The sequence below is a fragment of the Hemiscyllium ocellatum genome, chromosome 5 (assembly GCF_020745735.1).
Source record: "Hemiscyllium ocellatum isolate sHemOce1 chromosome 5, sHemOce1.pat.X.cur, whole genome shotgun sequence".
Lineage (NCBI taxonomy): Eukaryota > Metazoa > Chordata > Chondrichthyes > Orectolobiformes > Hemiscylliidae > Hemiscyllium > Hemiscyllium ocellatum.
Genome location: NC_083405.1, coordinates 115,342,500 through 115,369,561, shown reverse-complemented (window position 1 = coordinate 115,369,561; position 27,062 = coordinate 115,342,500). Strand labels below are relative to the sequence as shown.

Sequence of the window (27,062 nt, the reverse complement as noted above, 5' to 3'; positions counted from 1 at the left end):
ACTGTTAGAATACTGCATGCAATTCTAGTCTCCTTCCTATTGGAAAGATATTGTGAAATTTGAAAGGGTTCAGAAAAGATTTACAAGGATGTTGCCAGGGTTGGAGGATTTGAGCTACAGGGAGAGGCTGAACAGGCTGGGGCTGTTTTCCCTGTAGCATCGGAGGCTGAGAGGTGACCTAATAGAGGTTTACAAAATTATGAGGAGCATGGATAGGATAAATAGACAAAGTCTTTTCCCTGGGGTGGGGCAGTCCAGAACTAGAGGGCATAGGTTTAGGGTGAGAGGGGAAAGATATAAAAGAGACCTAAGGGGCAACTTTTTCACGCAGAGGGTGGTACGTGTATGGAATAAGCTGCCAGAGGATGTGGTGGAGGCTGGTATAATTGCAACATTTAAGACATATTTGGATGGTATATGAATAGGAAGGATTTGGAGGGACATGGACCGGGTGCTGGCAGGTGGGATTAGATCGGGTTGGACCGAAGGGTCTGTTTCCATGCTGTGTATCTCTGTGACTCTGACTCTTTATCTACTTTCTTTCAAATATCAATCTACTTTCTTTTTGCCATTGATGGTATTGTTCATCTCTACTGTCTCCCGGGAAATTATGTTCCACATATTCACCACCCTCTGTGTAAAGTAGTCTGAGTTAAACCTGTTATTCAGTTCCCACAGTTGCAGTCTTTGGAATGACATATTTTTCACAGTTACCCCTTAAAGGGCCTTACAGGGGAGCTGACTGCACACAGTAATTCACGCTGTCCACTACTCACCTTAAGCTGTCTGATGGGCCAGTTTCTGGATGTGGGTGATGGCTCTGATGGAGATTGGACAGTTCTTTCGCAATTACCTGCTGAGTAACGTCATCATGCCACATTAAACCTGTTTGGGAATAAAGAGCAGAAATGAACTGAAAATACGATTAATGTGCATTTTTCCCACTGGTATTGGGAATATGGCTTTACTAAATTTAGACTTGCTTCTCTAAAGAACCGAGCTGTTTTTGAGTTAACAGGTGGAAGCTCAGATGTTTGCACAGTTTAGAACAAAGGTAAACAACCTCAAGGCAGGTTGTGGGGAAACATTCTCCTGTCACTGTTTGATGGTATTAACAATTAGACGATTATCAACAATGCCTTTTCTCTTTAATCTTCCAAAAGCAATGACAGTAAATGGTAGTAGAGTATTGAGTACAGCTGACTCCAATTGCTTTCTGAACAAGTACACTCACACAGCAACCAATATTCAAACAGAGTTCCTTTTAATGTCATGAAACATCGCTAGATACATTAGAGGTTGTGGTATCAGGTAGAATTTGATACCAAGCTACATAAGGAGGCATTACAGTTGGCAGCCAAAGCTCTAACAAAAAATGGTCCATTTTAAGAAGTGTTCTAAAGGAAGAAAGAGATATCAAGGGGCAGAGAAGTTTAGGGAGGGACACACAGAATTTTAGGCTTAAAACAACTAAAGGCTAAGCCACCAATGATGGAACAAAGGAAATCAGGATTGTGTAAGAGTTCTGGTCAGGAGGATATGGTCAGTGTTCCCTGAGCATTTATAAGCTGGAGGAAGTCACGTGCTTGGAACGGCTAAGGCAATGGAGGATACAAAGACAACATGTTTTTAAGTTCAGGCATTACCTAACTGGGAACCATTGTTTTCTCTGTGGTCATCCCTCAGCCAATCAGTATCAACTTGTCAACTGATTAACATCCTGAGAGCTTAATTTGTTCTGATTGTATGAGTTTTTTTTGGATTTATGTATTTGTCCTGATGAGTGCAAGACAATAAGCTTCGACACATCTCGCTTTTGAACAATATTCAACTCTGGGACTCTATAATTGCAGGATGACATGATGGCTCACAGAACCAGAGATGTGGGTTCGATTCCACCCTCAGGCAACAGTCTGTGTGGAGTCTGCACATTCTCCCTGGGTCTGCGTGGAGGGCTGTTCCTGTTTCTTCTGGTGTCATGGAGGGCTGAATGGCCTGTTCCTGTTTCTCATGGCCATAGGTACCCTTTTCTTCAGTCAGCTGAAGGATGATCTGCACATTGGTGCTGAGGATGAATTTCATCTCCAATGTCTGCCTCTGTCAAGAAGCAGTTCTCAACTTATGGAAAATAGCCACGTTTTCCAGGATTTTAATTAAGTGTAGGAGTTTTTGTGTTATGGGAACTAGTTTGAGGAGGATCTTGGATTTCTGGTCACATGGACCAAGATCCAGTTTAACATATGCCTTGGATTAGGTATCGACAATGACCTAGGCCTCAGGTTCTCAGTGATTGCTCACACAAATTTCATCTGGAGTGATTTTGGTTTTGGATTGAAGGCAGCATAGTTTGAATTGATCCCCTCTGTTTTGTAGGTCTAAGACAGTGGGTGATTTGCTGGAGGTGAGGTATAATAGAGCAGTGAGGAACATGGAGTCAAGGGTTGGTGTAATGATTTGTTTGAGATAGAGTTGTGCTGGTTCTGTTGATGAGGATCACAGTGGACATGGCAATACATTTCTGAGCGCAGCCAAATTTGGGGAAGATCAGCTTTTGCAGTTTACAGAGTCAGAGAATTCCATGAGCTCAAAAAAAAGCCAAGCACAGCATTTGATCCTGTCACGTACATTGTTCTGAATTTGCCACACCGTGAAAATGCCTCTCAAAGGTTAAACATTGATAGAGCTCTTCAGCCACTGGGAGGTGATTGAGGACACTTGATGCAATGATCTTCCCACAGACAGCAAGGAAACCCCTCTGCAGCCAGTGAAATCAGACATGTCCACATGCTTTAATATAATCATGATGACAGTATCCCAGAGGCATTCCTGCATGCACTTCTCTCCCCAGATGAAGGAACTATCTGTATGAATGTATCTCCATCATGTTCCATAATTCAGGTAAGAATTCCATCTGTTGATGTTTTGTTGGTATTCAGGTGACAGGTAGCGTTTTCCATTTTGCTCAGGACCAGGGTAACACCATGACAGGGGATTGTGCTGAGGGATGGGGTCCAGAGGACATACTTTAGAGTTATGATCTATGGGTATTATACCTTATCATCAAAATAGAAAGCAACATTCTGAGAAATCCGTCACAATCTGCCGACGGTTTAAGCGAAACGCAGCGATGACCAGGCTCAGAGGCTGTCCTCATACTTTCTCCCAGCAGCACCAACTCTGTGGGTCATCTAGATTAGGGACCAGTGAAGGAAGGTTCACTCAGCTGACATGGACGGCCTGTCTTATATGAATGTTAATCCTGCGCTGATCAGAGGGGTGAGGGCCAACCTAATTGAAACACACTATGACTCTTCAAGGATTTCGCAGGATAGATGTGGAAAAGTTGTTTCTACTTCTGGAAGAATGTAAGACCAAAGGGTGTAATCTCAGAATAAGGGGTCACACATTTAAGACAAAGATGAATCTGTGGTACTATTCACCGCAGAGGGCTGTCGAGGCTGAGATGTTGAGCTATTCAAGTTTGATAAAGACTGATTTTTAATTAGTAAGGGTATCAGTGGTTACAGGGGTAAAGCAGGGAAGTGGTGTTAAGAATTATCAGATTAGTCACGATCTCATTGAACAGCAGAACAAACTCGGTGGGCTGAATGGTCTATTTCTGCTCCTATGCCTTATGATCTTCAGTCCATTACAACGTACAGCACAGGAACAGGCCCTTCAGCCTACTATGTCTGTGCTATTCTGAACCAATCCCATCTGTCTTCATGTTGTCCATATCCCTCTGTTCCCTGCCTGTTCATGTGCCTGTCTAAATGCCTCTTAAACCTTGCTATCATACCTACTTCTACCAACTCCTCAGCAACATGTTCCAGGCACCTAGCTAATACACTCCAATCCAGTCAACATCCGACAAACCTCTTTTGTACCCTCTCCAAAACCTCCATGTCCTTCCTACAGTGTGGCGACCAGGACTGCACACGGGGTTCTAAACACGGCCAGACCAAAGTCCTGCACAGTTACAATGTGCTTCTGTTGCTTGCCTGGGCTTTGACAGCGCTGTTTATGTAATTTGATTTATATTTTTGTCTTTTCCCACATGTTCGTGTGGCCAATAAATCAGTAGGAAAGGAATTACAAAATGACAACTTCAAACAAGATTAGGTATGAGAAGTAATATACAGCAAATGTCTACTTTCTGTGTTCCATCCACCATGTTTAACAGTTAACTCCGCTGCGCAACCCTATTATTGCAATATTGGCCAATTCACTTGAGAGAATTGCTGGTACATCTGTACTTATGATTATTCTGCTTATTTCCGACTCACTGGTAACAAGTTTTCGAGGTGACAAATGCAGAAATTAGTTTTTAATATATCACCACCATTCGCCGCACTGCTTAATGCCTTCATAACATCATGATATAATGTTTTCTGAGTTTATACCAAAGTTATCCCACGTCATTAACTAAAATCCAATAAAAAAATTCAGCTGCCCTGCAGATCTTGACAATATCCAGGCTTGGGTCCACACGTGGCAAGTGGCATTCGCCTCACACAAATGCCAGGCAATGCCCATCTCCTATCATAGAGAAAGTAACCGTCACCCCTTGACATTCAATGGCACTGCCATCACTAAATTCCCCACTATTAACATCCCTGGGGTCACCATTGACAAGCAACTGAACAGTTGTAGCCACATGAACACAGTGGCTACAAGAGCAGGGCAGAGGCCAGGAATCTTGTCACAAGTAATTCGCCTCCACATTCTCTCCAAAGCCTGTCCACCGACTATAAGTCACAAGTCAGATATGTGCTGGAACAATCCCCAGTTGCCTGGATGGGTGCAGCTCCAACAACACCCAAGAAGCTTGGCACCATCCAGGGCAAAGTAGCATGCTTGACTGACACCACATCCACAAACAGTCACTTCCTCCACAATCAATGCTCAATAGCAGCAGGGTCTACTATCTACAAGAAGCCATGCAGAACAAGACAGCACCTTCCAAATCTGCAACCACATCCACTAGAAGGGAGAGGGCAGCAGATATACCATCACTTGAATGTTTGTCTCCAAGCCACTCACTATCCTGCCTTGAAAACATCTTGCCACTCCTTCAGTGCCATTGGGTCGAAATCCTGGAATTCCCTCACTAATGGCATTGTGGGTCTACCCACAGCACATGGACTGCAGTGGTTCAAAAGGCCCACACCAGGGATCCAGCCAGCGACGATTACATCCACAATAATTAACAACCTGTCTCGAACTCTCTTTATGGGAAGTCAATTCTTCTGCTTGCTTGCGAAGGGGCAAGAAAAGGAGTCCATGCTCTGTTACCACCATCTCAAGGGCGATTGGGATGGGGGTTAACACTGCTCTTGACATCAACAAATTAACAGCATCTCATCAACAAAGGGGAGAAAGGTTAGAGCAGAGGTGGCTGCCTCTTTGACTAATAAAATAAAAGGTCTTGCATCTTTCATGAAGACAGGATGCCCCAAAGTGTCTAGTTTTAGGTGCAGTCTCTGTTATTCTGAGCTCTCACAGACAGCAGTATAACAACGATCAGCTGATGTGTTTTAGTGACATCGACTGAAGGACAAATATTGATCAGAGAATGCTTCTCTGCTCTTCCTCAAAATAACGGCAAGGGATCATTTCTTCTACCTGAGAGGGTAGGCAGGGCTGCTCTTTAACATCGTCTCTGAAACAGCAAACCTCTCACAGCGCGGCACTCCTCTGGAGCATTTATCCAGACATTAATACCCAACTCACTGGGACTCAGTTCTCAATTTATAACCTTGAGATTCAGAGGCTGAGGTACTCCCAAAGGAGCCACAGCCGGCACTTTAATGAAAGAGAAAGGATTTTCAGGGAAGCTGAACTGATGAAGAACACTTCAATAAAATGACTTCACTCTTTGTGCTTCACTTTACTGATTAGTGGTAGAATCAGAAATTTAGCAGAAAAATCATTGCTATGTGTTTGAGTGTGTGTGACACTGAAGAGGTGTTATATTTTAACAATGAAGACATCTCAAGGTGTCATCTACAAGCATATTATAGACAGTACAATGCTGCAATGGATTTACCCTTTAGGGCATGGAGTCCATAATTGTTTACCTCTATATGCTGAATTATATTTAATGCAAGTAAGTACAATTAGTGGAACCACTGAAAAATGGTTCCGATTTCTCACTTTCTCAGTAGAATTGGCCAGACAGAAAGTCAAATGTCATCTCCAATGCTGGCTTGAATTTGGTGCGGAATGTTCCAATGAAAGATGAGGGAAGGATGGGGATGTGCTCACACTTGGAGAGGGGATGAAGTGACAGCTGCATGTACATCTCCCCCTTGTGGGCAAGCTCATCTCCTGCACCCCAGAGGATGATTTAGGCCACACTCAAAAGTCAAGTCTCCTATGTACAGATCGAATCTCTAGTCTACAGAATCACAAAATTGTTAGGATGCAGGAGGAGGCCATTCAGCCCTTTGTGTCATCATCATCATCTCTCCAAATAATCATTATGACCTCATGCCCTTCTCTCGCCTTTTCTACAGAGGACTCATTGCTTCTATTTAAATAATTATCAAATGCCACCTCAGATGCCTTAAATGAACCTGCCTCCACCACACTTCCAGACAGTGCATTCCAGACTCAAACCTCTCCTTGCGTGAATAAAACATTTTCCTCACCCCATATTTACCTCTTCTGCACATCTCTTTAAACTGTGCACTCTGGTTCTCAATCCATTTATCAGGGGAAACAGATTCTCCCAATCCACTCTGTCCAGCCCCCTGAAGAGATTGAACATTTCTATCAAATCTCTCTACAGCTTTCTTCTTTCGTGGGTGGCACGGTGGCACAGTGGTTAGCACTGCTGCCTCACAGCGCCTGAGACTCAGGCAACTGACTGTGTGGAGTTTGCACGTTCTCCCCGTGTCTGCGTGGGTTTCCTCCGGGTGCTCCGGTTTCCTCCCACAGTCCAAAGATGTGCGGGTCAGGTGAATTGGCCATGCTAAATTGCCCGTAGTGTTAGGTAAGGGGTAAATGTAAGGGTATGGGTGGGTTTCGCTTCGGCGGGTCGGTGTGGACTTGTTGGGCCGAAGGGCCTGTTTCCACACTGTAAGTCTAATCTAAAAAAAAAGAAAGCCATCCAAACGCCTCCAATCAGTCCTCATAACTGAGGTGTGTCATCTCTGAAAGCATTGTCAGAAACCTCTTGTCGACTCTCTCCAATGTACTTACATATTTCCTAAAGGGTGGTGTCCAGGACTGTACACAATAATTTAGCTTTGTCTGACAATGCCTTCTATAAGTTCAATAACATACTTGCTCCCAGTATTCTATGCCCTCACTAAATAAACCAATATACTGTGTGCTTCCTAACTACTCTCATGACCTGTCTTGCCACCTTCAATGACTTGAACACAATGTCTCTCTGCTCCTACACAACCTTTTGAGTGGCACCTTTTGTTCCAAAATGTATCACCTCATACTTCTCCACAGTGAATGCTGTCTGCCACCTGCTCCACTAACTTGTCAATGCCTTTTTGAAGTTCTACATTATGTTCCTCACAGTTTATAATAATCGCAAGTTTTACATCATTTTCAAACTGTGAAACTGTCCCCTGCACTCCAAGATCTAATCTCTAATGTAGATCAGGAAGGGTAAGGGTCAGTTTCCTATCTTTACATCTAAATTTTTATTGTCCAATTTTCCTCGCAGATCTACATCCAATTCTCTGTAGATTACATCCACAGCATTACCCTAATCAACATTTCTGTTACTTCTTCAAAGAAATCAAGCACCTTCAATGAGATCATGACGGATGTGACAATCTTCACCTCCACTTTCCTGCTTTTCCCCCATAACTCCTAACCCCCTTATTAATTAAAAATATCTACCTCAGTCCTGAATGTACTCCATTACTCAACCTCAGCAGTCCTCTGTGCTAAAGAATTCCAGAGATCACTTCCCTTTTGGGAGAAGAAATTTCTCCGCACCTTTGTTTTAGCCTTTATTCTGAGATTTTGCCCTGAAGTCCGAGTGTGGGAGAAACAATGTTTCTGGATCTAACCCGTCAAGGCTCCTCAGAATCTTGTGCGTTCACCTCTCATTCTTCTAAAACTGTAATGAGTACAAGCTCAACTTACTCAGCCTCTCCTCATTAGGTAGTTCCTCCATATCTGGTTCAGTCTTGTAAACCTTCTCTGTTCTGCCTCCAGTGCCAGTACACCTTTCCTTAGATAAGGGGCCTAAACTGCTCACGGTATTCCAGCTGTACTCTGACCAGAGCCTGGTACAGTTTTAGCACAACCTTCCAACTATTATACTCTATCCTCTTTGAAGTAAAGGTCGTCAGTCCATTTGCTATCCCCATTACCTGCTTTTTGTGACTCCCAAATCTGATCCATAGCCTTTCTTTATTTAAATAATATTTAGCTCCTTTACTCTTCCTCCCAAAGTGCATGGTCTCAAATTTTCCCTTTGGTGAAAGCAGTTGTAATGTATTTCCTTACCCTTAACCATGCCCCTGTCTCCATATGTAAGAGTCCTCTTTGGTCCCTAAATTGTCCTACTTTTCTCTCACTGCCCTTTTACTGTTGATGTGCCAAGAAAAGACTTTGGGGTTCCCCTTTATATTAGCTGTTAGTCGTTTATCATAATCCCACTTTGCATTGCTTCTCTCCCTTTCCACCTCCTTTCTGAAGCCTCTATAGTCAGCTTTGGAAGACAGTTAGATAGAGTCATAGAGATGTACTGCACAAATACAGACCCTTCGATGCAACTCGTCTATGCCAAACATTATCCCAACCCAATCTAGTTCCATTTGACAGCACTTGGCCCATATCCCTCTAAACCCTTCTTATTCATATACCCATCCAGATGCCTTTTAAATGTTGTAATTGTACCAGCCTCCACCATTTCCTCTGGCAGCTCATTCCATACACGCACCACCTTCTGTGTGAAAAAGATGCCCCTTAGCTTCCTTTCACATCTTTCCCCTCTCTGCCTAAACCTATACCCTCTATTTTTGGACTCCCCCCAACCCAGGGAAAAGACCTTGTCTATTTATCCTATCCATGCCCCTCATGATTTTGTAAACCTTTATAAGGTCACCCCTCAGCCTCCGATGCTCCAGGGAAAACAGCCCCAGCCTGTTCAGCCTCTCCCCATAGCTCAAATCCTCTAACCCTGGCAATATTCTTGAAAATCTTTTCTGAACCCTTTCAAGTTTTATAACATCCTTCTGATAAGAAGGAGACCAGAACTGCTTGCAATATTCCAAAAGTGGCCTAACCAATGTCCTGTACAGCCACAACATGACCTCCCAACCCCATATACTCAATACTCTGACCGATAAAGGAAAGCATGCCAAACATCTTCTTCACTATCCTATCTACCTGTGACTCCACTTTCAAGAAGCTATGAACCTGCACTCCAAGGTCTCTTTGTTCAGCAACACTGCCTAGGAATTTACCATTAACTATGTAAGTCCTGTTAAGATTTGCTTTCCCAAAGTGCAGCACCACTCATTTATCTAAATTAAACTGCATCTGCCACTCCTCAGCCAATTAACCCATGTGGTCAAAATCCTGTTGTACTCTGAGTTGTATGATAAAGCAAACCCTTTGTTCCTTACCTTAATCTCTGCCAGTTATTTACCCTTATTTTGGATTGTCCATTCTCCCTTCCCACTCTCATCCCAAACTATATTATACAATGATAACTATCCCCAGTGTTCCCCCACTGACTTATTTGACCTACCGAGTTCCCAGGCATTGGTATTACCTCGTTTCTTTTTGGACTGGGCACATACTGCTTTCTGAAATTCTCCTTAACACAACCTAAGATAGATTGCCCCTTTCTGTTCTCAATCTTGCCACAATCCCAGTCCTTGGGTAATTCAAGTACCCCCCAGCATCATAACTACTCTGTAATGCTTGTGTGTCTTTGTAATACCCTTGGAGATCTGTTCCTCTAACCAGGAATGGTTACTGTTCAGTTCTGCCCTTCCTTGAGACAGGTCTTCATTAGCACCACATTATCATATTTCCACATGACAGCTTTTTATTGTTTATTCAGAGATGTGTATGTCACTGGCTGGACCAGGATTTATTGTTTAAGAGTCAACCATAGTGACGTGGAATCACACGTAGATGAGGCCAGGTAAGAACAGCAGATTTCCTTCCCTACCGGGCACTGGGGAGCTATGGGTTGTTATGATAACTGGCAGTAGTTACATGATCATCAATCCATTCCAAAATGCTACTGAATTCAAACTTCACCCTCTGCCATGGTTGGATTTGAACCCATGTCTCTAGAACATTAACCTGGGGTTCTGGATTATTAGCCCATTGATATATCCACAAGGCCAGCATCTGCAACTGTATCTGTATGTGTATCTGCAACTCATTCACAGAGCACATGCTTTTTAACCATGATGCAGAATGTTCTAATTTCTCCCTTATTCTGACTCCACTAACTTAATACGCTCTATTTTAGGGCTTTCTGTGTCTCCCAGTATTCAATGCAACCTGGTATTACTCTCTAATATTGTTATAAAGTCATAGAGATATACCACATGGAAACATTCCCTTCAGTCCAACTCATCCATGCCGACCAGATATCCAAAATTAATCTAGTCTCATTTGCCAGCATTTGGCCCATATCCCTCTAAACCCTTTTTCTTCATATGCCCATCCAGATTCATTTAAATGTTGTCACTGTACCACACCCCCACCACTTCCTCTGGCAGCTCATTCTATACACGCTCCGCTCCCTGAGTGAAAATGTTGCCCCTTAGGTCTCTTTTAAATCTTTCCCTTCTCACCTTAAACCTATGCCCTCTAGGGACTGCCCCACTCCAGGGCAAAACTTTGTCTTTTTACCCTATCCATGCCCCTCATGATTTTATAAACCTCTATAAGGTCATCCCTTAGCCTCCGATGCTCCAGTGAAAAATAGCACCAGCCTATTCAGCCTCTCCCTGTATCTCAAATCCTCCAACCCTGGCAATACCCTTGTAAATCTATTCTGAACCCTTTCAATTTTCACAATATCCTTCCTACAGCAGGAGACCAGAATTGCACACATTATTCCAAAAGTGGCCTAACCAATGTCCTGTACAGCTGCAACATGACCTCCCAACTCTAGTACTCAATGTTCTCTCCTGTTTCCTAGAACCCTTTCTATTCATATACCCATCCAGATTCCATTAAGGATGGCAGAGTGGCTCAGTGGTTAGCACTGCTGCCTCATTGCACCAGGGTCCCAGGTTCGATTCCAACCTCAGGCAACTGTCTGTGTGGAGTTTGCACATTCTCCCCGTGTCGGTGTGGGTTTCCTCCAAAGATGCGCAATTCAGGTGAATTGGCCATGATAAACTGCCCGTAGTGTTAGATGCATTAGTCAGGGGTAAATATAGGGCAGGGGAACAGGTCTGGGTGGGTTACTCTTCGGAGGGTCGATGTGGACTTGTTGGGCCAAAGGGCCTGTTTCCACATTGTAGGGAATCTAATCTAACTCTGCGGGTTTAAAGTCCATCGCTACAACACAAGTTTGGTTACATACCTCTTTTTTTTTGGGTAGAAAGGGTGAAAGCACGTTCCCTGAGAAAATGTGCAAACATAAATATGCTTGAGAAACTCACAGAGACTCTCAGCAAACGCTTGGGAGAAAATACTCGTATTAATGTGCTCCCAGAGATGGGGGAAATTGTTAACCGCTTCTTTTATTTGGCAAATGATTTGCAAACTCCACAAGGAATGTTGTAAACGCCACAAACATTGTCATGATTAACACATTTTCGGAGCAAACCTTCAAAAATGGTCACAAATGCTGAGAGTTTTGTAAATAATCGCACGCTCCCAACGACCAGGAGTGCACACTGGTAACAATCCGCAAACCTAAACTTCAAAACTGTCATATCAGCCACTCAGAAGGATTGCGGTTCTACAGCAATCAAAAGGAATCTTCAGAAAAAAAAATTCTGTAGATGCTGTAAATCAGAAACAAAAACAGAATTTGCCAGAAAAGTTCAGCAGGTCTGGCAGCATCTGTGGAGAGAAATCAAAGTTAACGTTTCAGGTCGAGAGTTCCTCAGAACTGAGCGAGGATTGCAAACATGTCAGTTTTATGTTTGCTGAAAATCAAAATGGAGGAGCAGTGGGCATGTAAAAGCCAGTTTTCACTATTGTCAGACATCTCAAAGCACCACACTGTCGACAAAGCACTTCCAAAACGCAGTCACTCTTATAGTGTCAGAAAAATGTGACATAGATAAAAAGGAAGTCAAGTTGCATGAAGTAATTCACCCACTGTGACACAAACTGGGTGTCGGAGAAAGAAAAAGGTTTCCCAATATTTGACTGGGCACGATGATATAACTGGACGGTGACAGTCAGATTGGAAGAACCTGTCATTATACAACACCTCTCATCACCTCAGGATGTCTCAAGCACTTCACAACCAATGAAATATTTCACAACTCTTGCACATTAAGGTCCCATCAACAGCTAAGAGAGAATGATCAGATTATCTGGTTTCTTGACTGTGGGTAAGACACAAGTAATGGGCAGGTACAACACCCCTGCTGTTTATCATGATCTAAAAGGAGGGCTCTTCATCCGAAAAATAACTGTGCAACCAATCTGCCTCCATTTTGTGCTCAACTGCCTGATACTGGACTTAAAGCTATAAATCTTTAACTGCCAAAGGATAGGGTAGGGAGTGTAGGTCTGGATGGGATGCTTTTCAGAAGATTATGTGGACTTGAGGGGCCAAATGGCCTGCTTCCACACTATTGGGATTCTATGATTCCATGTGGGACTGCAGTCAGATGTTGCTAAGGACAGCAGATTTCATTTTCTAAAGAACATTAGTTAACCAAATGAGTTTTTCTTGACAATTGATAAAAAGTGTCATGGTTACTATTATCAGGACACTAATTTCCTATTCTGATGCATATAACTTAAATTGAGCTGAACTTAAATTCTACCAGCTGCCATGGGACAGGAACACATAGCTTCCAAGAATTAGCGTGTATTTCTCGATCAGTATGCCAGAGACATGAATACTGTGCCCTCATTTCCCCATGATAAAAAGATGATTGAGATCAAGGCTACTGAAGGTCTTGAAAACGGAGAAGGTTTCACACGTATGTGGAGAAACGGTTCTGAAAAAGGAGGCATAAATTTTAGATTGTTGCTGACAGATCAACTCAAGATATTTCTTCAGAGAGAGACTGCTCGCAACAAGGGACCCATGAAACTGCTCAGAGAGATAGCTTTGATGTGTTTAAGAGCTGATTTCAAATGTATATGATCAAGGAGTCAAAAGAAAATGCAAACATGAAGTAGAAATAAATAATTAATCTGGTTTCAGTGGATTATCAATATTGGAATTGGGGAGTTAAGGCTGAATGACCTATTTCTGTGTTGAATATTCTATGTAATTCAATTCTCCCTCATGGGAGAATCTCGGGCCAGAGGGCATACTTTCAGAAATAAGGGAAACAAATGTAAGACTGAGATGGGAAGAATTTTTTCTTGAGTCTTTGGAACTCCTTGGACAAAGAGAAGTGAGGGCAGAGTCCTTGCATATATTTAAGGCTGAGAGAGATTTTTGATCATGAGAGGAATCAAGGTTTACGAAGAAAAGGCCGGAAAGAGGACATGAGGAATACTGACTCAGCCATGATCCTACTGGGTGACTGAGCAGGCTCCAAGGTGCAAGTGTTCCTGTTCCTATTTCTTATGGTCTTACGGCCAATATGATCAAGGCCTCATGTGATCAAGGATCACAACAAGGAGTCCACGCAAAACTGGAGTCAATGTGATTCAAGGGGCAAACTCTCTGTTGTTTGGAGTCATACCTAGGAAGATGATTGTGGTTGTTTGGAGGTCAGTCACCTCAGTTCCAGGACTTCTCTGCAGGACATTTGTAGGGTAGGGCCCCAGGCCCAAACATCTTCAGCTGCCTCATCAATGACCTTCTCTCCATCATATTGTCAGAAGTGGGAAAGTTCGCCGATGATTCCACCATGTTCAGTACCATTCGTGAGTCCTCAGATACTCAAGCAATCCATGTTCAAATGTAACAAAATCTGGACAGGTTTGGGCTGACAAGTAGTAACTAACATCCGTGCCACACAAATGCCAGGCAATGACCATCTCAACAAGAGACAACCTCACCACTGTCCCTAAACATTCAATGGCATTGAATGCCCCCACTATCATCATCTCCAGGGTTACCACTGACTATAAAAACTGAAATGGACTTGCTGTATCAATGCAGCAGCTACAACTCTAGGTCAGAGGCTTGGAATCCTGCAGTGAGTAATTCACCTCCTGGACACATGACTCACAATTCCTTAGATAGCACCTTCCAAACAAAAGACCATCATCATCTAAAAGGACACGGGCAACAGATACATAGAACAACCACCACCACAATTTCCTCTCTGAACTACTCACCATCCTGACTTGGAAAATTATCACTGCTCCTCAGTATGCTGAGGCACACATTTTATCTCTCCACCTTGGAGGCTTTTGCCCGAAACGTCGATTTTCTTACTCCTCGGATGCTGCCTGACCTGCTGTGCTTTTCCAGCACCACTCTGATCTAAACTTTTCCAGCACCACTCTAATCCAGACCCAACATCTGCAGTCCTCACTTTTGCCGCAGTGATAACGTGCCTACCTATGAAGCAGAAATCCAAAGTTCCAGAGGTCTGTTATAACATCACTGAACGGGCTGATTATAAATATTTTCCTTCAGTGACATTGGGTCAAAATCCTGTAACTCCTTCCTGAACAGCATTGTGTGTCCCTGGCAAAAAGACTGCAACAGTTAGCAGCTCACCACCACTTTCTCAAGAGCAACTAGGGATAGGCAATGAACGCTGGCCTGGGCAGTGACACACACATTCCATGAATGACTAAAAGAAATTCCAGTTATGAGCCTTTTTTGTCCCCCCAGCACATTGCTCTCACCTACCTGAAATACAGCAGTTGAACATTAGAGGGCAATATGTATCCACTGACAATTCACATTAACGATCAGCCTTTCATAAAATAACAAAACAGCTCAAATTCTAAAATGGCATTTCAACTTAAATTTGAAGTCATTTTCTTTCTAATCTCACAACAATTGGATCAATTAGAATGAACCAGGAGAAATTCTTTAAAATCTCATCCCTACATCTAACACATTGCCAATACACAGATCAGGAACGAACATTCAATTCACTTGCACATTGTGTATGAACATTTTTGAAGGTCACAAGTGAAGAAGGAATTAGAATTTAATTTTCTACCAGTTTCCAGTTTCAGCTGAGCACCATTGCTCATTGCAGTAACATAGAAGCAACAGTAAGTCATTCAGTCTCTGCTACTAGATGTCCATTTGGGTTTTGAGATGTGACGTTACCAGAGTAAGTGAAATGTTCTCATTAGTGCACAGGACATGTTCACAGCAAAGTGCCACATATTTGAAAATACTGAAACTGTCCACATAAGAATATAAGAATATCAGGGATGGCATGGTGGCTTATAGCGCCAGGGACTCTTGTTTGATTCTACCCTCGGGCAACTGTATGTGTGAAGTTTGCACATTCTCACCATGACTGTGTTTCCTCCCACAGTCCAAAGATGTGCAGGTTAGGTGGATTGGCCATGCTAAGTTACCCATAGGGTCAAGAGACGTGTGGGTTAGCCATGAGAAATGCAGAGCTATAGGGATGGTGAGGAATGATGAGTCTTCAGAGAGTCAGTGTGGATCTGTTGGGCTGAATGGCCTGTTTCCACACGCCAGGGATCCCATGGATAAGAACATAAGGAGTAGTCCATCTGGCCCCTTGATTCAATAAGATGATGGCAGTTCTTTTCGTGGGCTTAGCTCCACGTACTTAGTAAATCCCTTAATTCCCTTACTGTTCAAAAATTTATCTTTGCTCTTAAACCATCTGAGGTAGCTTCAAATGCTTCACTGGGCAGAGAATTCCACAGATTCACAACCCTCTGGGTGAAGAAGTTCCTCCTCAACTCAGTCTTAAATCTGCTCCCCCTTATTGTGAGGCTACGCCCCTAGTTCTAATTTCACCCACCAGTGGAAACAACCTCTCTGCTTCTATCTTATCTATTCCCTTCATAATTTTGTATGTTTCCATAAGATCTGCCTTCATTCTTCTAAATTCCAATGAGGATAATCCCAGTGTACTTAATCCCTCCTCACAAGCAAACCCCCTCAACTCCACAATCAACCAGTGAACCTCCTCTGCACCCCCTCCAGTGCCAGTATATCTTTTCTCAGGTACGGAGACCAAAACTATACACAGGTGTGGCCTCACCAGCACCCAAGACAGCTGTAGCATAACCTTCTTAAACTGCATCCCTGTAGCAATCAAGGACAATATTCGATTTGCCTTCAGAATTACCTGCTGCACCTGCAAACCAACTTCTTGTGATACATACAACAAGGGCACCTAGGTCCCTCTGCACAGCACACTCTTTGCTTCCTGTTAGTTAACCAATCCTCTATCCAGGCGGCATCCAAGGAGCAGCAAAATCAACGTTTCGGGCAAAAGCCCTTCATCAGGAATAAAGGCAGAGAGCCTGAAGCGTGGAGAGATAAGCTAGAGGAGGGTGGAGGTGGGGAGAAAGTAGCATAGAGTAAAAGCTTCAGGGCAGAAGAAATGACCTGGGAGTTGCAGTGGGAGAGGGACTCCCTGAGATTCTTGTAGAGAGAGGAGGAAAACTTCTTCAAGGCAGGCATTCTTGCAAGAGGATTCGCAGTAGGGTTAAAATCAACGAGGTCAAAACAATGACTGCAGATGCTGGAAACCAGATTCTGGATTAGTGGTGCTGGAAAAGCACAGCAGTTCACAGCAGGTCATTTCCTCTGCCCTGAAGCTCTTACTCTATGCTACTTTCTCCCCACCCCCACCCTACTCTAGCTTATCTCTCCACGCTTCAGGCATTTGCCTGAAACGTCGATTTCGCTGCTCCTTGGATGCTGCCTGAACTGCTGTGCTCTTCCAGCACCACTAATCCAGAATTTGGTTTCCAGCATCTGCAGTCATTATTTTTAACCTCAATCCTCTATCCATGCTAATACCTTGTCCATAATGCCTTGCACCGTTATCTTAAGCGGTACCTCGTCAAATGCCTTCTGAAAGTCCAGATACATCATATCCACCAGTTCCCCATTGTCCACCATGCTTGTAATGGCCTCAAAGAATGCCAGTAATTTAGTTAAACATGACCTGACTTCCATGAACCCATGCTGTGTCTGGCCGATGGGATAATCTCTATCCAGATTTCTTGCTATTTCTTCTTTGATTATAGATTCAAAGATTTTCCCCATTATAGAAGTTAAGCTAACTGGCCTATAGTTACCTCCCTTTTGTCTACCTACTTTTTTAAACAGTGGCACCACATTTGTTGTTTTCCAAACTGCCAGAACCAGCCCAGAGTCCAGCAAATTTTAGTAAATTACCACGAGTGGATTTGCTACTTCCCCGGTAACCTCTATTAGTATCCTGGGATGCATTCCATCAGGGCTAGGAGACCTGTCTACCTTTAGCCCCATTAACTTGCCGAACACTGCCTCTTTAGTAATAACGATTGCTTCGGGTCCTCAACTGCCATACCCTCCATATCATCAATGACTGATAGGTTATTGGTGTCTTCCACCATGAAGACAACACAATATATCTGTCCACTGCAAACAAGAGCAAAGCGTGGGAGTGAACAACTGCTGGGAGTGTCATACCACTGAGAGTAAACTGGAGACTGTGGTATCAGGTATGGTGGCGGAGTAACAGGAAACTAACAGTGACTGAGAGGGTAACAAATGGTGTTATCGGAGTCATGTAGAATAGGACTCTCGCCTATGTCAGCAACACAATACTCTGGGTAAAGGCAGGTTTATACAGCAAAGGTACTGAGAGCAAGTGTTGAATAAAAATGATTTGGATGAGAATATAGGAGGCAGAGTTAGTAAGTTTGAAGATACTACCAAAATCGATGGTATAGTGGACAATAAAGAAGGAGCTTGATCAACTAGGCCAGTAGGCCAAGGAACAGCAGATGGAGTTTGATGCAGATAAATACAAGATGTTGCATTTTGGCAAGAAAAAGGCCAGGGCAAGGCTTCTACAGTTAATGGTAGGGCCCTGAGGAGTATTGTTGAAGAGGGAGACCTAAGGGTGCAGGGACATAGTTCCTTGAAAGTGGCATCAAAGAAAGATGGGGTGGGGAAGAAGGCATTTGGTAGACTTGCCTTCATCGGTCAGAGCAGTGAGTATAAGAGTTGGGACATCATGTTACAGCTGTACAAGATACTGGTAAGGCCATATTTGGAATACTGTATACAATTCTGGTCACCCTGCTATAGGAAGGATGTTATTAAACTGGAAAGGGTGCAAAAAAAAATTTACCAAGACTGGAAGGTTTGAGATATGAGGATTGTCTGGGACATTTTTCACTGGACCTTTGGAGGCTGAGGGGTGACCTTATAGTGGTTTATAAAATCATGAAAGGCATGGATAAGGTAAATAGACAAGGTCTTTTTCCCAGGATGGGGGAGTCCAAAACTAGAGGGTTAAGGTGTGGTGGGGGGTGGGGGTGAGGGAGGGGGTGTGGGGGAGATTTAAAAGGGACCTGAGGGACAACATTTTCATAGAGCGGGTGGTGCTTGAATGGAATGAGTTGCCAGTGGTAGTAGAGGCTGGTACAATTACAGCATGTAAAAGACATTTGGACAGGCACGTAGATGGGAAAGGTTTAGAGAGATATGGAGCAAATGCAGGCAAATGGGATTACTTCAGTTTAGGAAACTTGGTTGGCATGATGAGCTGGACCGAAGAGACTGTTTCAATGCTGTCTGACTCGATGACTCTCCAGGATTGATTCAATGATGTGTTTGTTCAGTCAGCATCATTTGACTATGAAAAGTTGTCAAAGGTAACCTTGGCAGATCTGGACCATTTATTGTCCAGCAACTCCTAGTTTCCTATGCTTGAAACACAGGATTAAATGTTGATGTAAACATCGCAGTTATATGACGACGGTAACACGGATACAAAGCCCATTGCTCTGCACTTAGAAACAAGTAACTGTGTACTATGCATACAGATCATGGCTTTTTTTATTACTTTTTTCATTCTAGCTACCATCAAATCCACATTTTATGACTAAGATAACACAAGAGACAGCTGAAGCTTGTAATACACTGGTTATTGCACACATGCTGCAGAGATTGATCAGCTAAAACTGGCAATTTGGCCTCCACTTCCTGAAGTAAATCACCCTGATATTTCAGATGACTAACGGATGTTTGCTGGACAGTATTTTAATCACACATTTCACTGTAGAACGGCTCACTGTATGGTGTCAGTTGTGATTCGATTATCATGCAGCCACACAGACAATAGGAAATATTGTCAGAAAATCCTGTCTGCCTGACTTTGTCACACAAGTGCCTTTTTTTTTGCATTTACAATATGCAAAAACTGGCAATGGTAATATGATTGAAGTAGAGGTTTGGTGCTTTTGCAATACAGGCAGAGACATTGCTGATATATTTGGATCATCCTCACGTACCATGATTGATTTGTAATCAGGAGGCATACCAGTGTTACCCCAGAGCCCAGAGCAGAGCATCTAGGCTGATCTCTGCATACCGTGACACAGTCCTGTCCTCCTTAGTCCAGGGACTCCCCACCTACGTTCGGGTCACCACTCGAATGTCTTCATCTCCTCCAAGACTTTTGTTTCAACAACCTACCTTGCCTTATCTTCACCATACACATCCATCCACCACGACAAAGGCCTCCAAGCCTGCAGTTTCTTCCTCTCACACTGTCCCAACCAGTACCCTTCCACTGACACCCTCATCCCCCTGGCCGAAGTGGTCCTCACCCTTAACAACTTCTCCTTCCAATCCTCCCACTTCCTCCAAACCAAAGGGGTAGCCATGGACACTCGCATGGACCCCAGCTGTCCCTGTCTCTTTGTCGGGTACATGGAACACCAAATTGATAACTGTATCGCCGCCACCTCATGCTCCCAAGAGGAGGTTGAACAGTTCATCATATTCACCAACACATTCCACCCCGACCTTCAGTTCACCTGGACCATCGTAGACACCTCCTTCCCGTTCCTGAACCTCTCCAGCTCCACTAACGGTGACCAACTCAACACGGACATCTTCTACAAACCCGACTCCCACAGTTACCTGGACTACACCACCTTCCACCCTGTCTCCTGTAAAAACACTATCCCCTATTCCCAATTCCTCCGCCTCCACTGCATCTGCTTCCAGAAGGACCAATTCCACCATAGGTCATCTCAGATGGCCTCCTACTTCAAAGACAGTAATTTCCCCTCCCACGTGGTCAACAATGCCCTCCAGCTCATCTCCTCCACTTCCCACACGTCTGCCTTTGAACCCCACCCCTCCAATTGCAATAAGGACAGAACTCTCCTGGTCCTTACCTTCCATCCCACCAACCTCCAGATATATCGCATCATCCTCTGCCACCTCCACAACCTACATACAGACCCCACCACTAGGGATATATTTCCCTCCCCAACCCTATCTTCATTTCAGAGAGACCATTCCCTCCGCGACTCCCTTTTTAGATCCACGCCTCTCCCCCCCACCCACGAGCCCACACCCCACTCCCGGCACCTTCCCCTGCCAATGCAAGAAGTGCTAAACCAGCACTGACACCTCCCCCCTCACCTCCGTCCAAGGCCCCAAAGGATCTTTCCACATCCGACAGAAATTTACCTGTACTTCCACACGTCATCTACTGTATTCGTTGCACCCGATGTGGTCTCTTCTATATCGGAAGACAGGACGCCAACTTGTAAATCATTTCAGAGAACATCTCTGGGACACTTGCACCAACCAATGCCACTGCCCTGTGACTGAACACTTCAACTCCCCCTCCCACACCACCAAGGACATGCAGGTCCTGGGCTGCCTTCATTGCCAAACCCTAACCACCCGCCGCCTGGAGGAAGAATGCCTCATATTCTGCCTTGGGACCCTGCAACCAAATGAGACCAATGTGGATTTCACCACTTACCTCATTTCTCTTCCCCCAACCTTATCAAAGTCCCAAGCTTCCAACTTGGCACCACCCTCTTGACCTGGCCATCTTCTTTCCCACATAGCCGCTCTACCCTCCTCTCCGACCGATCACCATTACCCCCAGCTTCATCTACCTATCGCATTCCCAGCTACCTACACCCCAGCCCCACCCCCCTCCCATTAATCTCTCAGCTCCCCTGGCCCATGAGCCTCATCCCTGATGAAGGGCTTATGCCCGAAACGTCGATTCTCCTGCTCCTCGGATGCTGTCTGGCCCACTGTGCTCTACCAGCACCACACTCTTGACCTCCAGCATCTCGGCTAAGCCTGCCAGCCTTTGGGATAAAGACATTAAACTGAATCACCAGCTGCCCTTACCAGTATATGCAAACAATCGCATGGCATTGTACGTTCTTCTGACATACATGCTCAGAAAAGGGCTTTTTTGCCTAACCTAAACTGGTCTCCCACAAACCTTACATTATCCATTATGTCTATACTGCTGAAGAACTTCACTTACTGTAAATAAATTTCAGGCATTCTGAAATTATGAAAGGCAATTTATAACTACACATAGAATAGGAATGGGCCCTTTAGGCCACAATTTTGTGAGGAACATGACACTTAATTAAACCAATCCCGTCTGCCTGCCCTTGGTCCATATCCCTCCATCTTTCTTTCTTTAATTAGTCATCTGGGCTGCAGACCAATATCTGTCCAACATCCTGTTTGCTTTCAATACATTGAGAGTATGACGAGTAGCAGAAGTAGGTAGTCAGCCCTTCAACCCTGCTCCACCCAACCTTTGGGTTCAGCGAAATGCATACCAACCCTTCTCGATTTCATTCCCAAAACTTAATTCATAATCTTGTCAAAGACAGGTCGCATGGTTTCCGAAAGAGAAAATAGTGTCTGACTGACTTTGTTACACAAGTGCTCTTTTCTCACATGCTGCATGTTCCAGAACAGATTTATACAAAAACTGCCATCGGTTATATGATTGATGAGGGCCAAACAACTTTGGAAAAGCTGAAGGCAATCAATTTAATAGACTGCTCTTCATTTGACCAAATCTTCTATAATAGCAATTAATGCTAGTGATTGGGTGCTGTCTTAGAACATAGAGCAGTACAGCACAGGAACAGGCCCTTCGGCCCACCATGTCTGTGCTGACCATGATGCTGTTCTAAACCTATCCCATCTGCCAGCATGTGGTCCATGTCCCTCGAGTCCCTGCCTGTTTGTGTCTCTGTCTAAATGCCTCTTAAATATTGCTTTTGTGTCTGCTTCTCCCACCTCCCCTGGTACTGCCTTCCAGGCATCTACTACCATCTGTAAAAAAACGTTGACATAAACTTTCCCTCTCATGTAAAACCTATGATCCTACCCCGATATTTAACAGTCCCACCTTGGGAAAGAGATTCTGACTATCCTCCCTATCAATGTCCTTCATAATTTTATATACCTCTATTAGGTCACCCCTCACCCTCTGACGCTCTAGTGAAAACCATCCAAGTTTATCCAATCTCTTCTTACTGCTAATATACTCCAATGCAGGCAACATCCTGGTAAATGTCTTCTTCACCCTCTCCAAAGCATCCATATAAAAAGAACAAAGAACAGTACAACACAGGAACAGGCCCTTCGGCCCTTCAAGCCTGCACTGACACATTTTGCCCTTCCATACTAAAACTGTCTTCACTTACAGGATCCGTATCCCACTATTTGGTGGCTCAATGGTTAGCACTACTGCCTCACAGCACCAGGACCCAGGTTCAATTCCTGCCTCGGGCACATTCTCCCCATATCTGTATGGGTTTCCTCCCACAATTCAAAGATGTGCAGGCCAGATGAATTGGCAATGCTTAATTGTCCATAGTGTTAGGTGCATTAGTCAGGGGTAAACATAGGGTAGGGGAATGTGTTGGTGGGGTTACTCTTCAGATGGTCGGTGTGGACTTGTTGGGCTGAAGGCCTGTTTCCATACTGTTAGGAATCTAATCTCTTCCCTTCCTATTCATGTATTCGTCGAGGTGCTTGCTTCTTAAATGCTGTAATTGTGTCTGCTTCCACCACCTCCTCTGACAGTGTATTCCAGGCACTCACCACCCTTAGTGTGAAAAACCTGCCTCACACATCTCTTTTAAACTTACCCCCACATTCCCACCGCATCTTGAACCTGTGTCCCCTAGTAATTGACCCCTCCACCTTGGGAAAAAGCCTCATACTTTCCACTCTATCCATGCCAATCACAATCTTATAAACGTCTATCAGGTTATTCCTCAAATTCCTGCATTCCAGTGAAAACAAACCCAGTCTATCCAATCTTTCTTCACGGCTAGTTTAGATTACTTACAGTGTGGAAACAGGCCCTTCGGCCCAACAAGTCCACACCGACCCGCCGAAGCGTAACCCACCCAGACCCTTTTCCCTACATTGACCCTTTCACCTAACACTACGGGCAATTTAGCTTGGCCAATTCACCTGACCCGCACATTTTTGGATTGGGGGAAGAAAGGGCAGCACCCGGAGGAAACCCACGCAGACACGGGGAGAATGTGCAAACTCCACACAGAGTCGTCTGAGGCAGGAATTGAACCCGGGTCTCTGGTGCTATGAGACAGCACTGTGCCACCATGCCGCTAAAATCCTCCATACCAGGCAACATCCTGTAAAACTTTTCTGTACCTTCTCCAAAGCATCCACATCCTTCTGGTAGGGTGGTGACCAGAACTGCATACAATATTTTAGGTGTGGCCTAACTAAAGTTCGAGAAAGCTGCAGCATAACTTGTCTTCCCTTATACTCAATGCCCCTTCTAATGAAGGCAAGCATTCCACTGGCCTTTTTACTACCTTATCTACCTGCACTGCCATCTTCAGTGATCTGTGGACCTGCACACCCAGAACCCTCTGCATATCAATACTTATTTTTAAAGTTCATTCATGGGATGAGGATGTTGATGGCTAGGCCGGCATTTATTGCCCATCCCAGTGGGCAGAGCCAATCACACTGCAGTGGGTCTGGAGTCACAGGTAGGCCAGACCAGGTAATGATGGCTCTTTCCTTCCCTAAAGGACATTAGTGAACCAGGTGGGGTTTTCCCATCAATTGATAATGAACTCATGGTCATCACTAGATTTTTAATTCCAGATTATTGCTGAATTCAAATTCAACCATCTACCATGACCTGGGTCTCTGGATTAACAGGCCAGCGATAATACCACGAGGCCACTGCCTCCCCTTATATACTCCTAAAGGTTCTATCATTCACTGTACAATTTCCTCCTATACTTGATCTTCCAAAATGTATTTGTCACGTTTGTCCAGATTAAACTCCATCTGCCATTTTTCTGCCCATGTTGATCTATATCCTCCTGTATCCTCTGACAATCCTCCTCACTCTCTGCAACTCCACCAATCTTTGTATCATCCACAAGCTTACCAATTGGACCAGCTATGTTTTCTTCCAAATCATTTATGTAGATCACAAACAGCAGAGGTTCCAGCACAGATTCCCGTGGAACACCTCTAGTCACAGTCCTCCATTCCAAAAACTCATCCTTCCACAGCTACCCTCTGTCACCTATGACTAAGCCAGTTCTGTATCCATCTTGCCAGTTCACTCCTGATATCATGTGACTTATCTTTTGTACCAGCATGCCATGAAGGGTCTTGTCAAAGGCTTCACTGAGGTCCATGTAGACAACATCAACCGCTTTTCCCTCATCAATCATCTTCGTCACCTCCTCAAAAACTCAATCAAGTTGGTACGGCATGACCTCCCCCGCACAAACCGTGCTGTTTATGGCTAATCAGTCCACTTGTTTCTAAATGCTTATAGGTCCTGTCCCTGAGAATCTTTTTCAATAAATTTCCTACCACCGATGTCAGGCCTGTGATTTCCTGGATTATTCCTGCTACCCTTCTTAAACAATGGGACAACATTAGCTATTTTCCAGTTCTCTAGGATCTCACCTATGGCCAAAGAGGACAAAACGACGTCTGTCAATGCCCCAACAATTTGTTCTCTTGCCACCGTCAATATACTGGGATAGGTCCCATCACCACCTGGGGACTTAGTTACCTTAATACTTTTTAAGACGCACAACACCCCTTCCTTTTTGTATAGAATTTGGTTTAGAACATTCCCTTCCCTGAGATCGTCCTCCACCAATTCCTTCTCTTTGGCAAATACCAAGACAAAGTATTTGTTGAAGTCCTCACCTACCTCTTCTGGCTCCACACCTACATTCCCTCCTTTGTCTTTGTTAGGGCCAACCATTTCCCTGGCTACCCATCCTTTCTATAGTGTGATGACCAGAACTATACACAATACTCTAAATGTGGCCTGACCAAGGGCTTTTGCCCGAAACGTCGATTTTCCTGCTCCTCGGATGCTGCCTGAACTGCTGTGCTCTTCCGGCACCACTAATCCAGAATCTGGTTTCCAGCATCTGCAGTCATTGTTTTAACAAAGTCTTACACAGCTGCAACATAATCTGACAACATTTATACTCAAGGCCCAACCAATGGAGGCGAGCATGGAACTAACTTTCATTGCAGCTCTTTCATTCATGACCATACGTTTGCCCAACTCTTTCTGCAGATCCCTGGGAGATTCCTCTTATTCGTTCTCTTTTCCTCCACTAAAGCTCAATTTCAATCTCATCAAAGTTGAACAAAATTGGAGGCTCTGAATCTATGATACTGATGTAAATGATCAGTCTGATCACTGGTCCCAACATCCCAATGCCACTCACTTAACAAGTACTTACTTTTTCATTTCCATAAGACTATCAGACAACAGGAGCAGAAATAGGACATTCAGCCAATCGAGTCTGCTCTGCTGTACAATAAGATCAATGCATGGTGGCTCAGTGGTTAGCATAGCTGCCTCACAGCACCAGGGTCCCAGGTTCGATTTCAGCCTTGGGCGACTGTCTGTGTGGAGTTTACACATTCTCCTTGTGTCTGTGTGGATTTCCTCTGGGTGCTCCGGTTTCCTCCCACAGTCCAAAGATGTGCATGTCAGGTAAATTGGCCATGCTAAATTGCCCACAGTGTTAGGTGCAGTAGTCAGAGGGGAAATGGGTCTGAGTGGGTTACTCTTTAGAGGGTCGGGTTGGGCTGAAGGGCCTGTTTCCACACTGTAGATAATCTAACTGCTGATCTGATAATCCTCAGCACCACTTTCCTGCCTTTTCCCTGTAACCCAGGTTTCCCTTGCTGATTAAAAATGTGTCCTTTTTTTGTGTTAAATAACCTGTTAAATGATTTTCATTTTGGCACAGTCACTCTCCTCCTGCCTTCTGACATCCAATGCACAGATGTGTACAGAATCACTTTGTCAGTGATGCATACAGACAGTTTATCTCAATTCTTGTTCATGAATTGGGGGTGTTGCTGGTCAAGCTGATAGTTACTGCCTGTCCCTTATTGCCGTGGAGAAAGTGGCGCTGCTGTTCTTGAGGGGTAGGAAGACCCTCAGTGCAATTAGGAAGGGACAGCGACAGCGAAGAAACAGCTGTATGCTTCCAAATCAAAATGGCGTGGGGCTTGGAAAAGGTGATGCTCCCATGTATTTGCTGTCCTTGTCCTTCTAGGGGCAGAGGTCACAGGTTGGAAGGTGGTTGCCGAAGGAGCCCTGGAGCATTGTTGTTAATTATTCCCATCCTCCTCCTCTAACCTAACTTTAAAGTCCACAGGTAAGCAACTCAGTGTTATTGACTCATTGTTCTTGTTTTGGAGACAAAGTGTACAGTCATGGCAGCGCAGGCAGTGGAATGTTCCTCCTGCAGGATGTTTGAAGTAGGGGTGACCACCGATACTCCTGCCGACTTGGTCTGCAGGAAATGCAGTCAGATCCTGCTCCTCACCGAATGAGTTAGGGAACTGGAACTGGAGTTGGATGAACCGAGGATTATTCGAGAGGCTGAGAGGGTGATTGATAGAAGCTACAGGGACATCGTTATGCCAGAGAACAGAGGTAGCT

The 27,062-nt window shown here is 44.3% G+C and overlaps 1 protein-coding gene across 2 annotated transcripts in view; it reads right to left on the bottom strand.

Annotated features, from left to right (window-relative positions):
• ptprn2 (protein tyrosine phosphatase receptor type N2) overlaps positions 1-27,062 on the bottom strand; it is a 956,995-nt gene that overhangs the window by 659,544 nt on the left and 270,389 nt on the right. For both annotated transcript variants that reach the window (XM_060825120.1, XM_060825121.1), the window contains exon 4: positions 777-885. In XM_060825120.1, the coding sequence (XP_060681103.1) occupies positions 777-885 (109 nt within the window). The remainder of the gene's footprint in view (positions 1-776; positions 886-27,062) is intronic.